Here is a 13,098-nt window from a genome sequence, read left to right as displayed (position 1 = left end):
TTCATTCCCTATTGGCGCATCCCCTGAGAACCATTTATTTGTGTAAAATCTGTCAATGTCTTTGTCTAGCGTCCTATAAAATTATTTGTGAATTTCTGTAAGGAGGAGACCTGTTTCCCCACTGTTAGAAGGCAAACCTATGCTGGATTTTACTTAGAACTGTACTGAGTTCTCTGTACTTATAATTTGTATGCTTTGCTGAGGAATTGACTTATGGCATGTTTTATGTAATCTGCGTATAATTCTTTATATAGAGCTATGAAACAACAACCCATGTCTGTCATTCTTGCAAGAATGTTTCAACACCCATTTTGAACTAAACCTAATAGAAATAATGGGGTGGCTCCTAAGTGGATTTTTAGGATAAGTTTGCATGCCGACAGATCCAAAATAGCTGCCAAGTTTTCAGACTGCATATGTGTGACATTTTCATACTTTCAGTGTACTTAGAAGTGGCATTTAGCAACCAAATGTGACACATAAAGTGACACTTTCTTGCAACTAAACCCAAGAAAATAGATAAATATCAAGAAATTGCACAATTTTGACCAATGACAAGCTCTTAAAAGATCTTGAAATTGCTGCAAACCACTGAAATGTAAGGTCACTAATGTACCCCCCTTTCACAAATGATCGTCTTGTAAAGCAATTGTGGCACCATGATATTAAACAATAAATACGTGTTTTGGAGGGAGTACAAATACAGAAGTCCGTATTCCTCCACACCAATTATTCAGTTCTGTTCTTCTCTGGTGCTATTCAGACATGAACATCTGCCAGATAGCATCAACCAATTAGGCTCCATAACGTAAGAGGGCATTTCACATTGATTACTTGCATGTAGCTTTCATTTTAAGGTGTGTGTACAGTTATTTTACATGAAATTATCTAAAGGTGAAACCAACTAAAATTGTGAAAGAATAAGAATATTTTGACCTTTTTTTAGCCACATGCCCCTGTCCACCCACACTCTGAGACTGAACCCCATGCACTCAGTTGGTAGTCCTATGTGACAGTCAACTGTGCAAACAAGTGACTATCAGACTGAGGCAGCAGGGAGTGTCTTTAAAGAGAGGCGAGGTGTTGGCCACTGGGCTTTTGAGTGTGGGAGCCTGATTGCAGGATGTTCTTGGTTTGGATGGTGCTCCCCTGATGAATGAGGCACTGAAGGCCGTTTTGAGTCTCTGCTCTCCTCTGAGAAGGTGGCTGCACAGCTTGGCCATGTGGTTCATGCACTGGGTAGGGCTGTTGTAAGCATATACTAACTGGATAAAATAATGTGCTTTTGGAGTCAGTGACACCTAAAGAGGCCGTGTTCTGAAACGTACAAAGAAAAGGATGCAAAAAAATAGATCCAACTTGAAAAGGCCCAGCCATGCGAAATGTTCAATTCATTAAAATTACACAAATCTGACATGTTATTTTGAACTGAAACATTCAATCAATCAATCATAGGCATTTGTATAGCGCACTGCTCACCCGGAGGGTCTCAAGGCGCTGGGGGGGGGAAAACGCTACTGCTCGAACAGCCAGGTCTTGAGTTGCTTCCTGAAGGCGAGATGGTCTTGCGTTGTCCGGAGGTGGATGGGGAGGGAGTTCCATGTCTTGGCTGCCAGGTAGGAGAAGGATCTTCCTCCGGCGGTGGCTCTGCGGATGCGGGGGACGGTGGCGAGAGCGAGGCTGGCGGAGCGGAGCTGGCGGTTGGGCTTGTGGAAGGTCAGGCGGCTGTTGAGGAACTTGGGGCCCAGGTCGTGGAGGGCCTTGTGTGCGTGGGTGAGGAGTCGGAACGTGATTCTTTTGTTGACGGGGAGCCAGTGCAGGTCTCTCAGGTGTCCGGAGATGTGGCTGTGTCGGGGGATGTCCAGGATGAGTCGTGCTGAGGCGTTCTGGATCCGTTGGAGTTTCTTCTGGAGTTTGGCGGCGGTGCCGGTGTAGAGGGCGTTCCCGTAGTCCAGCCGACTGGTGACGAGGGCATGGGTGACCGTCTTCCTGGTCTCGGTGGGGATCCACCGGAAGATCTTTCGAAGCATGCGCAGGGTGTTGAAGCATGAAGACGAGACGGCGTTGACTTGTCTGGTCATCGAGAGGGAGGAGTCCAGGATGAAGCCTAGGATGCATGCGTGGTCCGTTGGCTTGGGGGTGGCTCCCAGGGCGGGGAGCCACCAGGAGTCGTCCCAGGCGGAGGGTGATGATCCCAGGATGAGGACCTCCGTCTTGTCTGAGTTCAGTTTCAGGCGGCTGTTCTTCATCCATTCGGCGACGTCTTTCATCCCTTCGTGTAGGCTGGCTCTGGCGGCGTCCGGGTCGCTGGTGAGGGAGAGGATCAGCTGGGTGTCGTCGGCGTAGGTGATGATCTTGAGGTTGTGTTGACGTGCGATGGTTACGAGGGGGCTCATGCAGACGTTGAAGAGGGTGGGGCTGAGCGATGACCCTTGTGGAACGCCGCAGATGACTTCGGTGGCCGCTGACCGGAACGGGGGGAGGCGGACTCTCTGGGTTCTTCCGGCGAGGAATGAGGTGATCCACTCCAGGGCCTTCTCCTGGATGCCGGTGTTGTTCAGGCGCTGTACCAGGGTGCGGTGGCAGACAGTGTCGAACGCTGCAGAGAGGTCCAGGAGGATGAGGGCCGCAGTTTCCCCGTTGTCCATGAGGGATCTGATGTCGTCTGTGGCTGCGATGAGGGCGGTCTCCGTGCTGTGGTTGGCTCGGAAGCCGGATTGCGAGTGGTCGAGGGATCCGTTGGTCTCGAGGAAGGCGGCTAGCTGTCTGTTGACGGTCTTCTCGATGACTTTGGCAGGAAACGGGAGGAGCGAGATGGGGCGGTAGTTCTTGAGGTCGGAGGGGTCTGCAGTTGGTTTCTTCAGCAGGGCACTGATCTCGGCGTGTTTCCAGCACTCCGGGAAGGTGGCGGTGTTGAAGGAGGCGTTGATGATGTCGCGGAGGTGGGGTGCGATGATGTGGTCGGCCGTGTTGAAGATGTGGTGGGGCAGGGGTCCGTAGGGGATCCGGAGTGGATGGTGTTCATTGTGCGTGTTGTGTCTTCGGTGCTGACTGGGGTCCAGGTGCGGAGGGTGGCGGTGGGGGGCATCAGTTCGGTGGTGGGGTTCGTGGTTGGTGGGCTGAAGCTGTTGTGAATGTTGGCGATCTTGTCGTGGAAGAAGGCTGCGAGGGAGTCGCAGAGGTCTTGCGAGGGAGTGATGTCATTGTTTCCGGCGTCTGGGTTGGAGAGCTCTTTGACGATGCTGAAGAGTTCCTTGCTGTTGTGGGTGTTGTTGTCCAGTCGTTCCTTGAAGGCTGTCTTCTTTGTGGCGCGGATCAGTTGGTGGTGTTTGCGGGTGGCGTGTTTGAGGGCCGTCATGTTGTCTGTGGTCTGGTTGGTGCGCCAGGTGTTCTCCAGGGAGCGGCAGTTCTTCTTGGAGGTGATGAGCTCGTCGGTGAACCAGGAGGCTTTCTTGCTGCCGCGTCTGCTGGGGGGGTTCTTCTTCAGTGGTGCGAGGGCGTCTGCACAGTTGGTGATCCACTGTGTGAGGTTGTTGGCGGCTTCGTTGGGGTCCGTTGAGCTGGTGGGGGGGGTTCTGGCTGAGGAAGGTGGTGAGCTGGTCGCCGGTGATCTTGTTCCAGCTCCTGCGGGGGGCTTGTTGAGGGTGGTGGTGGGTCGTCGTTTTACTGAAGCTGAAGTGGACGCAGCTGTGGTCAGTCCACTGGAGATTGGTGGAGTGGCTGAAGGTGACGTATTTGCTGCATGAGAAGACTGGGTCAAGCGTGTGGCCGGCGTAGTGGGTGGGGGTGGTTACCAGTTGCTTGAGTCCGAGGTTGGCCAGGTTGGCCAGCAGAGCAGTGGTGTTGCGGTCCTTGTTCTCCTCCAGGTGGAAGTTGAGGTCCCCCAGGAGGATGTAGTCGGTGGAATTGATGGTGTGCGGGCTGACGAAGTCTGTGATGTCTTCGCTGAACTGTGTGCGTGGTCCAGGTGGTCTGTAGACGAGGGTGCCTCTGAGCGTGGTCTTGGGATCGGTGTGTATCTGGAAGTGGAGGTGTTCGGCGGAGGTGAAGGTGTCATCGGAGTTGGTCGTGATGCGGATGGTGTTCTTGTGGATGATGGCGATGTCTCCTCCTGTCTGGTTGACGCGGTCCTTCCTGGTGATTTTGTAGCCTTCCGGGACGGCGATGGCGACGTCGGGCGCTGAGGAGGCGTTCATCCAGGTTTCCGTCAGGAAGGCGATGTCTGGTGCTGTCGAGTCGAGGAGGTTCCAGAGTTCGACGGCATGCCTGTGAACGGAGCGGGTGTTGAGCAGGATGCACATCAGGTGTTTGTTGCTGGGGCTCGGTTTAGCAGGTGCGGTGTTGGGTCGGAGGCCGGTGAAGCGGCAGGTCAGGCAGGTGAAGGGTCCGTGGGTGCGTCTCGGGGTGGCTCGGTAGCAGGCGGTGTTTCGGCCGGCGTTGAGTGCGTGGAGGGTTTTGGCGTCGTAGATGTGCAGGGTGTGCTGGCGAGGGCGAGGACCAGGGGGTCTGGCGCTGGGCGCGGTCCAGCCGCGGACGGGCGCAGACGGGCTTACCTTTGGCGCACCTTCGGCGCTCAATCGGCGCTCCCGCTGCGCGCGTCCACTGCACGGTCGCTCTGGGGACGTCATAAGTAAGGAGCCGGGAGGAAGGAGCAGCTGGGTGGCGGGAGTGGGGCGGCGAATGGAATCACAGGGGGGCGGGGCCGCAGGGAGGCAGCGGCGGGAAATTCCAAGAAGCAGCGGGCAGCGGGAAATTCCCAGGAGCAGCGGGCAGCGAGCGAAGGAATCTGCAGGCAGGAGGCGGCAATGGCAGGCAGGAGCGGCAGCAGTGAGTGGGGCGACCAAGCCCTGTGGAGGGCTGAGCGGACACCGGAAACATGGGTAAATAACCATTCAGGCCCACATATCCCTACGTTTTTCCATGATGGCTGCAAGACTGCAGCCAAAACCAGATCATACCTGTGATGGTGTTGTAGTTATATTTAGGGATGATATCTTCTGCATGCTTGTGCAGAAGTCGGCATCTGATGAGTAGCTGAAAACATGGAATTTCTAGTTTGTAGATGCCATATAGAGACTGACTTTTCTCTCAGCTGCCTTCTGGTTTAGCGTCCTCTGCGGGAGTGCTGCAACGGACTTGATTTAGTTTTATTCCCAGTTGACGAGACAGTGTCCCAGTCAGTGCCATTGGTCGGAGGGCTTCAGTGGCAGATGACTATGTGAAGCCGGCTGTTGATGGTACTTTTGAGTGTGACCTAAGAACAGGGACCCCCGACCCATGCACATTGGATTGGACAGCTTGTTGACTTTTAGTTGGCAACATTATTATTGAGCAGCTCATGCTGGCTATATGTCTAGGAAGCTAAAACCAGAGCAACTAGAGAGTGGAAAACATGTGTCATACCTGCTTCCATCAACTTGCCAGCACGACAACCACACAGCACTGTGCAATTGGTAGAATGTTGGCTCTTCCTTACTGACTGCTGTTAGACACCTGTTGTGGTGGGAGAGCGCAACCTGCTCAACAGCACAGGGCATCAGGCACCGATGGGTCGGGCATTGACGAGACAGACAGGTCTCACATGTCTGTTCTGGTGGCAGGGCAGCAGCAGGCCCAGCAAAGATAAAGAAAGCTGCTGCACACCGCCTCAATGATTGCTTTAGGTCGCCAATCAAGCAATGCAGTGAACTTAATTGTTTTTAACACTCCTCACAATTCATTATGTGCTAAGAGAGCACCAACTTGTGTTACATACAAGACACTTAAAGGCCGAGATCAGATTGATTGGAGCAAGCCCCAACCTGCACAACGCTTAAGTTGTAACAACAGTAGATTATCAATAAATGTCTTAAACAACAGAGAAGCCATTGTTTTGTCACACAACAGGCCCTACTCTGGACAGCACAGCGCTACTGGCAGAGTGCGCCGCTTGCCTAAATTCACCACTTTTGCCTTGCTAATGCGCCTTGTGATGTGGTGCAGAGGAGCAATAAATGTGCGACTAATGCATTTTAGTGCTATGATGCAGACACTAGGACAAAATAAGTTAGTCTAACCCCTGCTGCGGGGTACTTTGCAGGGTTGATCCAATACCTTCAGGTCGAGTTTGCGATATATAAAACTGCATGATAACAGAAAATGACTACAGGGAAACTCCCAAAAGTGTCATAAAGGAGTTTAGAAAGGCGTGACGCGATACTCCAGTTGTGCTGTAGGGAGGGTGGTTTAAACATAGAGTACCAGCAGATGGAGAGTTTAAAAGGAAGATGTACTTGGTCCATGCTCCACATAAAACACAAACATGCAAGGGAAGACGAAGCAAGATAGGGAATCACTCGCAATATCCTACAGAAAAGCAACAAAATTAGCGTGACAAGCATTCCAACAAATGGTAAGTAATGGGCGGGCAGTAAGCCCCTTTTAAGATATTTTTTACTTATTAAATAACACAAGATTTTGCAAACGAAACCTAAAAAGCAACGCCTGTGAACAATGAAGTAAACAAAATGCAATCACTTTTTTTTACTAAGTTACATATTTGTACGAGTTAGAATTTGTAAAAATAAACGGTTCCATCCACGCCTTTTGTTGAAACCCTTATAGATCAGCATGTGTTTTCCTGAGTACATTTTCCTATTTCCAGAACTGCGTATCAAGAACGATACTTAATTTGCACAGCACGTGGCACATATCAAAGAACCTCCCAAGCAAAATTTGCTCCGACAAGATTATAAAATATCAATTTCTGATCTAATCAAGATACCTCAATCTGAGTTACCTTTTTTTAGGTATAAAGCTAAACTCGATAGTAGTAGCCCCACTTAATCGATGCCATAGGCAGGGCTGCGGGCAGCCGGCTCATAGAGGATGGGAGAGAGGATGGGAGAGGATGTGGTCCGTCTGCTAGACTGTCGACTTTGGCGCTGGAAACCAGGGTTCAAGCCTCGGGGTCGCGTCCACATCCTGTGATTCTGGGCAAATCACTTAATCTCCCCGTGCCTGAATATGTAATGTAAATATGGTGCTCATGTACAGCGCTCCAATACCTTCGGGTCGAGTTCGGGTTCGCGCTCTATAAAAGATGCAAAAATATAGAGCTTTTGCAGTTGATGTCCCCTTTCTATTTCTCTGGCCGTCTCTGCCAGGAGAATGCTGGACTTTGCCGTCTTCTGTTTCGATTGCTTCATGTCTCCATGGAAACGCTGTAGCTTGGTACTGGAGCGGTGAGCTGGAGAGCCTGTTCGGGAGTATTGACCCGGGGGCTGCTGGTTGAAGCAAGAATCCCCTGTCTTCGTCCCCGAGGTACTTTACCGGCAGATGATTGACCTATTTCCAAGAGAGGGATGTCTGCGGCACGAGCAGAGGTGGCTCCGCCTCAACGTGGGAAGCCGCTCCACTCCCTCAGCCCCAGAAAACCTGTTCCCGTGATGCGGCAGGTGGTGAGCGACCAGGACGGAAGAGAGGTAAGGGCTAGCACGCTGGACGTCTCAGGGGACAAGGACTTTGCCAATGGTTATGGATTTGAACGTTAACTTGTGATGGTCTTCGTGGCAGTTTGAAAATTCAACACTTTAAGATAAGAGCGTAGGAGACACTACATTTATGGAGGGGACATGGAAAATGCCCAGGGAAGAACCGAGCTGGGGGTTGCCTGACTCTAGTCTAGTGCGAGCGGGCCATCAAAAGATGTACACCAGGCAACAAATGTAATACAAATATGGGAAAGATTTTAAAATGGAAAGATATATTTTAACATTTCGCAGTGGCTAAATTAAGTACATACAATTGCATCACATACAATTGCATCACTATATTTAACATGCACAATACATATATGAGATTTTGGAAGAACTATTATAATGTACTGAGTTACTTCAATTGGCTTTTAAACTGGATGGTTAAGGCCAATTATATATAGTGAAGTAAAGCAAATGTGCTGTGGATCACACAATTTGATCAAGTAGGCAGGGCAGGATTTGTATTAAGGATTGGAATTTAGAGACTGTAGTGTTACATCCGTCTCTCCAACATTTAACACCAACGGTCAATTTTTTGTGATCCTTATTCAATTTGTATTGGTCTGTGGAGTTCAATAAATACGCTTTTCACACCTAAATTAAACTATTAAACTGACACTTTCCCACACTCGGGTATTCCCTGCCGCTGCTCCTAAATGAAGGGCGCGTCGTCTACGGGACTTCCCGAGCCTGGTCCCAAATATCACACCAACTCCTCATAAAAATAAGGGTGACGACGCCATGTCTCCTTTGCATATAATTTATTTGCCGGTAACTGCTGTATGTGTTTCGCCTGTAAAACAGGCTTGTTCACCAACAATAGAAATAAAGTTTACTCTGTTGTTTAAAACAACACCATTTTGTGTCACGTGTGCATTACTTAAATAAAACTGGATAACAGACTTAATGCATGTCATCCGTAACTCTTCGCAGTAAATATGCAACCATATTTAAATGTAGTCAAACATTATTAACTACAATATGTAAAAATTCAAAATGTTGCTAAAATAGCATGATAATACATCGAATTAATTATTTTAAAAAATAAAATTGTTAAGGCTCTACGTCGCAGTCTCTTAATTTATATTCACTGCGCTGTTAAACACTAATAAAAGACCATGTCTGGAAGTGTAACTTTTCAAATCTGAAATGAAACATGATTAAGCCCAAGTGGGCATTTACTCATAGTCTATAGTATTCACTGCATTTATATCAAATAGTGGTAATATTCTTCAATACCACACTTCAATAACCAATAAAGACATATACAAACATATAAATTAAAAACCATGAAGAGTACTGGGAGGTTGCTCTAAATTTCTAGCTTGTTACTTTAGTGAACTTAGACCGGCATCTAAGTTCACTCCAATGTCACAAAAAGACAATGTGGACACTTTCAATGAACTGGTAGTGAATGAACTTAAGAAATTGTATAAAAATGTGAATGATAAGAAAAAAGAGGTGTCACAGAGAGAGAAAGATTACTATGCATTGGTAAATAAATTATCTAAAGATGAAAATTGCATTGTGCGTAGTGCCGATAAAGGCGGCAATGTGGTGCTGTTTGGTAGACAACAATATTTGATTGAAGCCTATAAGCAATTGAATAACCGTTTGAATTATTCCAAGGTGAAGATTGAAGCCATATTAGAGAGCCATCATGTTTACAATTTACAACTATTGGAATGGCATAATTTGTGTCTAATCAATCGAGAGGAATATTTGTTTTTACAAATTGACAACCCAGTGACCCCAGTTTTATATTTGATTCCAAAGGTGCACAAAGATCCCATAAATCCCCCAGGGCGCCCTATAATTTCAGAAATTGGGAGTGCATTAGAGAACACATCAAAATATGTAGATTCTTTTTTAGGTCCCTATGTGCAAAATCTTGCATCGTATATACAGGATACAGGGGACTTTTTAAAGAGAATATATGATCTTCCCTGGGAACCTGATTACCTATTAGTGACAATTGATGTGACTACTTTGTACACCAGTATTCGACATTCAGACGGCCTTAACGCGGTTAAGTATTTCCTAGGGAACCGTCCTTTGAAACTATGGGCACACACACAAATGATTTTGTCAATGACTTCAACATGTCTTAAAAATAACTTTTTCCTCTTTAATGAAGAATTGTTCCATCAAGTGTGCGGAACTGGGAGGAGCAGGTGATCCAGAAGCAGTTCCAAGAGGAATGGCATGACCATGTGATGCATTGGAGTCGGTTCATAGACGACTTGTTCGTCGTATGGAAAGGGTCCGAAAAGACTTTGAATGAGTTTTTGAAAAAGGTACAGGCCAATAATTTAAATCTACGCTTTACTAGTACCATAAGCAGTGAAAGTGTTAATTTTTTGGATCTGACAGTGTTTATAAAAAATGGAAAGCTAGAAACTAAATTGTTTGACAAGCCAACTGCGAGCAATACGTTGCTTCACGCAACAAGTTTTCACCCCAAAAATTTGGTAAGAAGCATTCCATATGGTGAGTGTTTACGAACCATAAGAAATTGCAGCAATGAGGATGAAACTGAGCGTGAGCTAAAGAACCTTGAAACGCAGTTTCTGGCTAGAGGATACACCTCTGAGATAGTAAAAACAGCTGTACACAATGCCAAACAAAGAACAAGAGAAGATGTCCTGTTTAATAAAGCCTTACATTTAAATAATAACAAGGCTAAGTCACAAAATAACCAATGTAGAATAGTGACTACATATAGCAATCAACAGGATAAACTAAGAAGTATTCTGTATAAACACTGGCATCTGATCAAAAATGATTCGGTACTAGGGAGCTTACTACAGAGAAGACCACAGATAACGTTTAGACGTGCCAGATCCCTAAGACAATCTTTAGTAAGAAATACACTACCAGCAAATAAACAGAAAACCAGTGTATCGACATGGCTCAAAAGGGGTGACGGCTTCATCAAGTGTATGAAATGTAAGGCCTGCACCCACGGCAAAAATACATCTGTTTACAGCTCAAATCTGTCAACAAGAGAGAAAGAAAATCAGAGGGCAATTCTCCTGCAAGACAGATTTTGCTGTCTGCGTGCTTCAATGTCCTTGTGGCTTGAAGTACGTGGGCAGCGCAACCTTACCCGTTCATAAGAGAGTGCTGCAACATTTGAGGGCAATAAAAAATGGAGATAAAGCGTACCCTGTGGCATGTCATTTTGATCAACACCATGGCAGAAATGTTCAGGGACTAACATACTTTGTAATTGCTACTGTCCCACTTAATTCACGAGGTGGCAACCGTGAAAGGAAATTGAGACAATTAGAATTGTGCTTTATTTTTTAACTCAACACAAAATTTCCAGATGGTCTCAATATGGAAGAAGATTTCCACACACATTATATAGTAACACGCTAGAAATTTAGAGCAACCTCCCAGTACTCTTCATGGTTTTTAATTTCTATGTGTGTATATGTCTTTATGGGTTATGACACGGGCACTTTATAAAACAGACAAACAACAAATGAATTTGGGTATCCGTAAGACCACCTGGGCAAAATTATGGTGGAAAAGCACAAAATGGACAATTAGATTGAAGTGTGGTATTGAATAATATTACCACTATTTGATATAAATGCAGTGAATACTATAGACTATGAGTAAATGCCCACTTGGGCTTAATCATGTTTCATTTCAGATTTGAAAAGTTACACTTTCAGACATGGTCTTTTATTAGTGTTTAACAGCGTGGTGAATATAAATTAAGAGACTGCGACGTAGAGCCTTAACAAAATTTATTTATTTTTTATAATTAATTTGATGCATTTGTAATGGTATTCTCATGCTATTTCAGCAACATTTTGTATTTTTACATATTGGAGTTAATAATGTTGGACTACATTTAAATATGGTTGCATATTTACTGCAAAGAGTTACGGATGACATGCATTATGTAACAAAACTACGAGTCTGTTTTCTAGTTTTATTTAAGTAATGCACACATGACACAAAATGGTGATGTTGTGAACAAGCCTGTTTTACAGGCGAAACGTGTACAGCAGTTACCGGCAAATACATTATATGCAAAGGAGACATGGCGTCATCACCCTTATTTTCATAAGGAGTTGGTGTGATATATATATATATATATTATCTACTGGCAGTCGCCAGTAGATAGTTATAGTTAGGACCGTGTTTCCATAGGAAATCCGTAACATTCTATTTGGAATAACTTTGGCGCCGAACGATGAATCCTCGGGAAATTTTCAAAATAGGTGGGGCGCTCCGCTCCGCTCCTACCTTGAAAGTCTCGGGGGGATTCGTCAAGCGGGGGCTGAGAAAAAAGGGGGGTCCCAAAACGCGTTTTTCCCATGCAATTTTCCATAGGGACCTTTAGTCCAAGGTACAGCCCAAACGGCTGAACAGAATTACTTTAAATTTGGCAAAGAGGTAGTCCTCAGGTGAGGGATGTGCCTTTTGCATATCTGGAGTCAATCTGTTCAGTAGTTCCTGAGAAAATTGCAGTTAAAAGTACATACATATCTATAGCCGCGCACGGTGACGTGCGCGAGCGCAATTCTGATTGGTTGTTAGATGTCAGTAAACATTCGAATCGGTCGAAATCAGGAAGTGTCGGCCGCCATTTTGTCTCTCGCAGTCTGAGGCAGTGAAAAACAAAGGTGGAGAACGTGAAAAGGGGGCAGGGTGGACAGTTCCTGACCCCCTAGCCTTTGTCAGGATGAAAAAAATGTTTTTTTTTTTTTCGAAAAAGCGCAGGGTGCGCGCACTGTGCGCGCACGGCACGCACAACGCATCATGGGCGCTCGGTGCGCGCACGGTGAAAAACCTGAAAAAAAAAATATTAATAAATACATAACTTAGCATTTAAAAAAACGTACAAATTCACTTAAAAAACCATAGGTTTCACACACGTTATAGTTAGGAATTAGCATTTAAAAAACCTTGCAATTTTACTTAAAAAACCATAGGTTTCACACATGTTATAGTTAGCTGGACATTTCCCTCGTAAAAAACCAATGAAATTCCCCCGTCATAGTTAATGCAGGCAACTATAACTCACGCGACCGCAATCCTCTGCTGATGACGTCAGATATTACATCACTGATTACATATGTGTCTTTCTGAAAAATAAATATTTGTAATATATGTTTAGCTAAAGATTAATGGAAGAAGACATGGGTAAATAGGTGTCTAAATACAGTGATGTAATATCTGACGTCATCAGCAGAGGATTGCGGTCGCGTGAGTTATAGTTGCCTGCACTAACTATAACGGGGGAATTCCATTGGTTTTTTACGAGGGAAATGTCCAGCTATCTATAACATTTGTGTGAAACGTATGGTTTTTTAAGTGAATATATATATATATATATATATATATATATATTACCGATCCTGGTATCCAGAAAGAACAGGCGCTGACTTTGTGGCTAATTTTATCATAGAAAGATTCTTTATTCCAGATGAATGACCTAGACGCGTTTCGGCGGTGGACCGCCTTGCTCGCTACATTAGGTATCTCTGATTTTACTACATATATGTAAGTAAAGCACATTCATTTTGTTGTCACAGCAACCGTCTGAGGTGAAGGACAT

General features: G+C 45.8%; 1 protein-coding gene across 1 annotated transcript in view; it reads left to right on the top strand.

Annotated features, from left to right (window-relative positions):
- The first annotated feature begins 7,203 nt into the window (after window positions 1-7,203).
- The window catches only part of CFAP69 (cilia and flagella associated protein 69), a 630,939-nt gene continuing 625,044 nt past the window's right edge, over window positions 7,204-13,098 (top strand). Inside the window, exon 1 of the mRNA XM_085631353.1 lies at window positions 7,204-7,463. Coding sequence (XP_085487479.1) covers window positions 7,344-7,463 — 120 coding nt within the window. The 5' untranslated portion in view covers window positions 7,204-7,343. The remainder of the gene's footprint in view (window positions 7,464-13,098) is intronic.

Source organism: Triturus cristatus, chromosome 10 (assembly GCF_964204655.1).
Source record: "Triturus cristatus chromosome 10, aTriCri1.1, whole genome shotgun sequence".
Taxonomy (NCBI): Eukaryota; Metazoa; Chordata; class Amphibia; order Caudata; family Salamandridae; genus Triturus; species Triturus cristatus.
The sequence above is the reverse complement of the archived record's forward strand: the minus strand, read 5'-3'. Positions and strand labels throughout refer to the sequence as shown.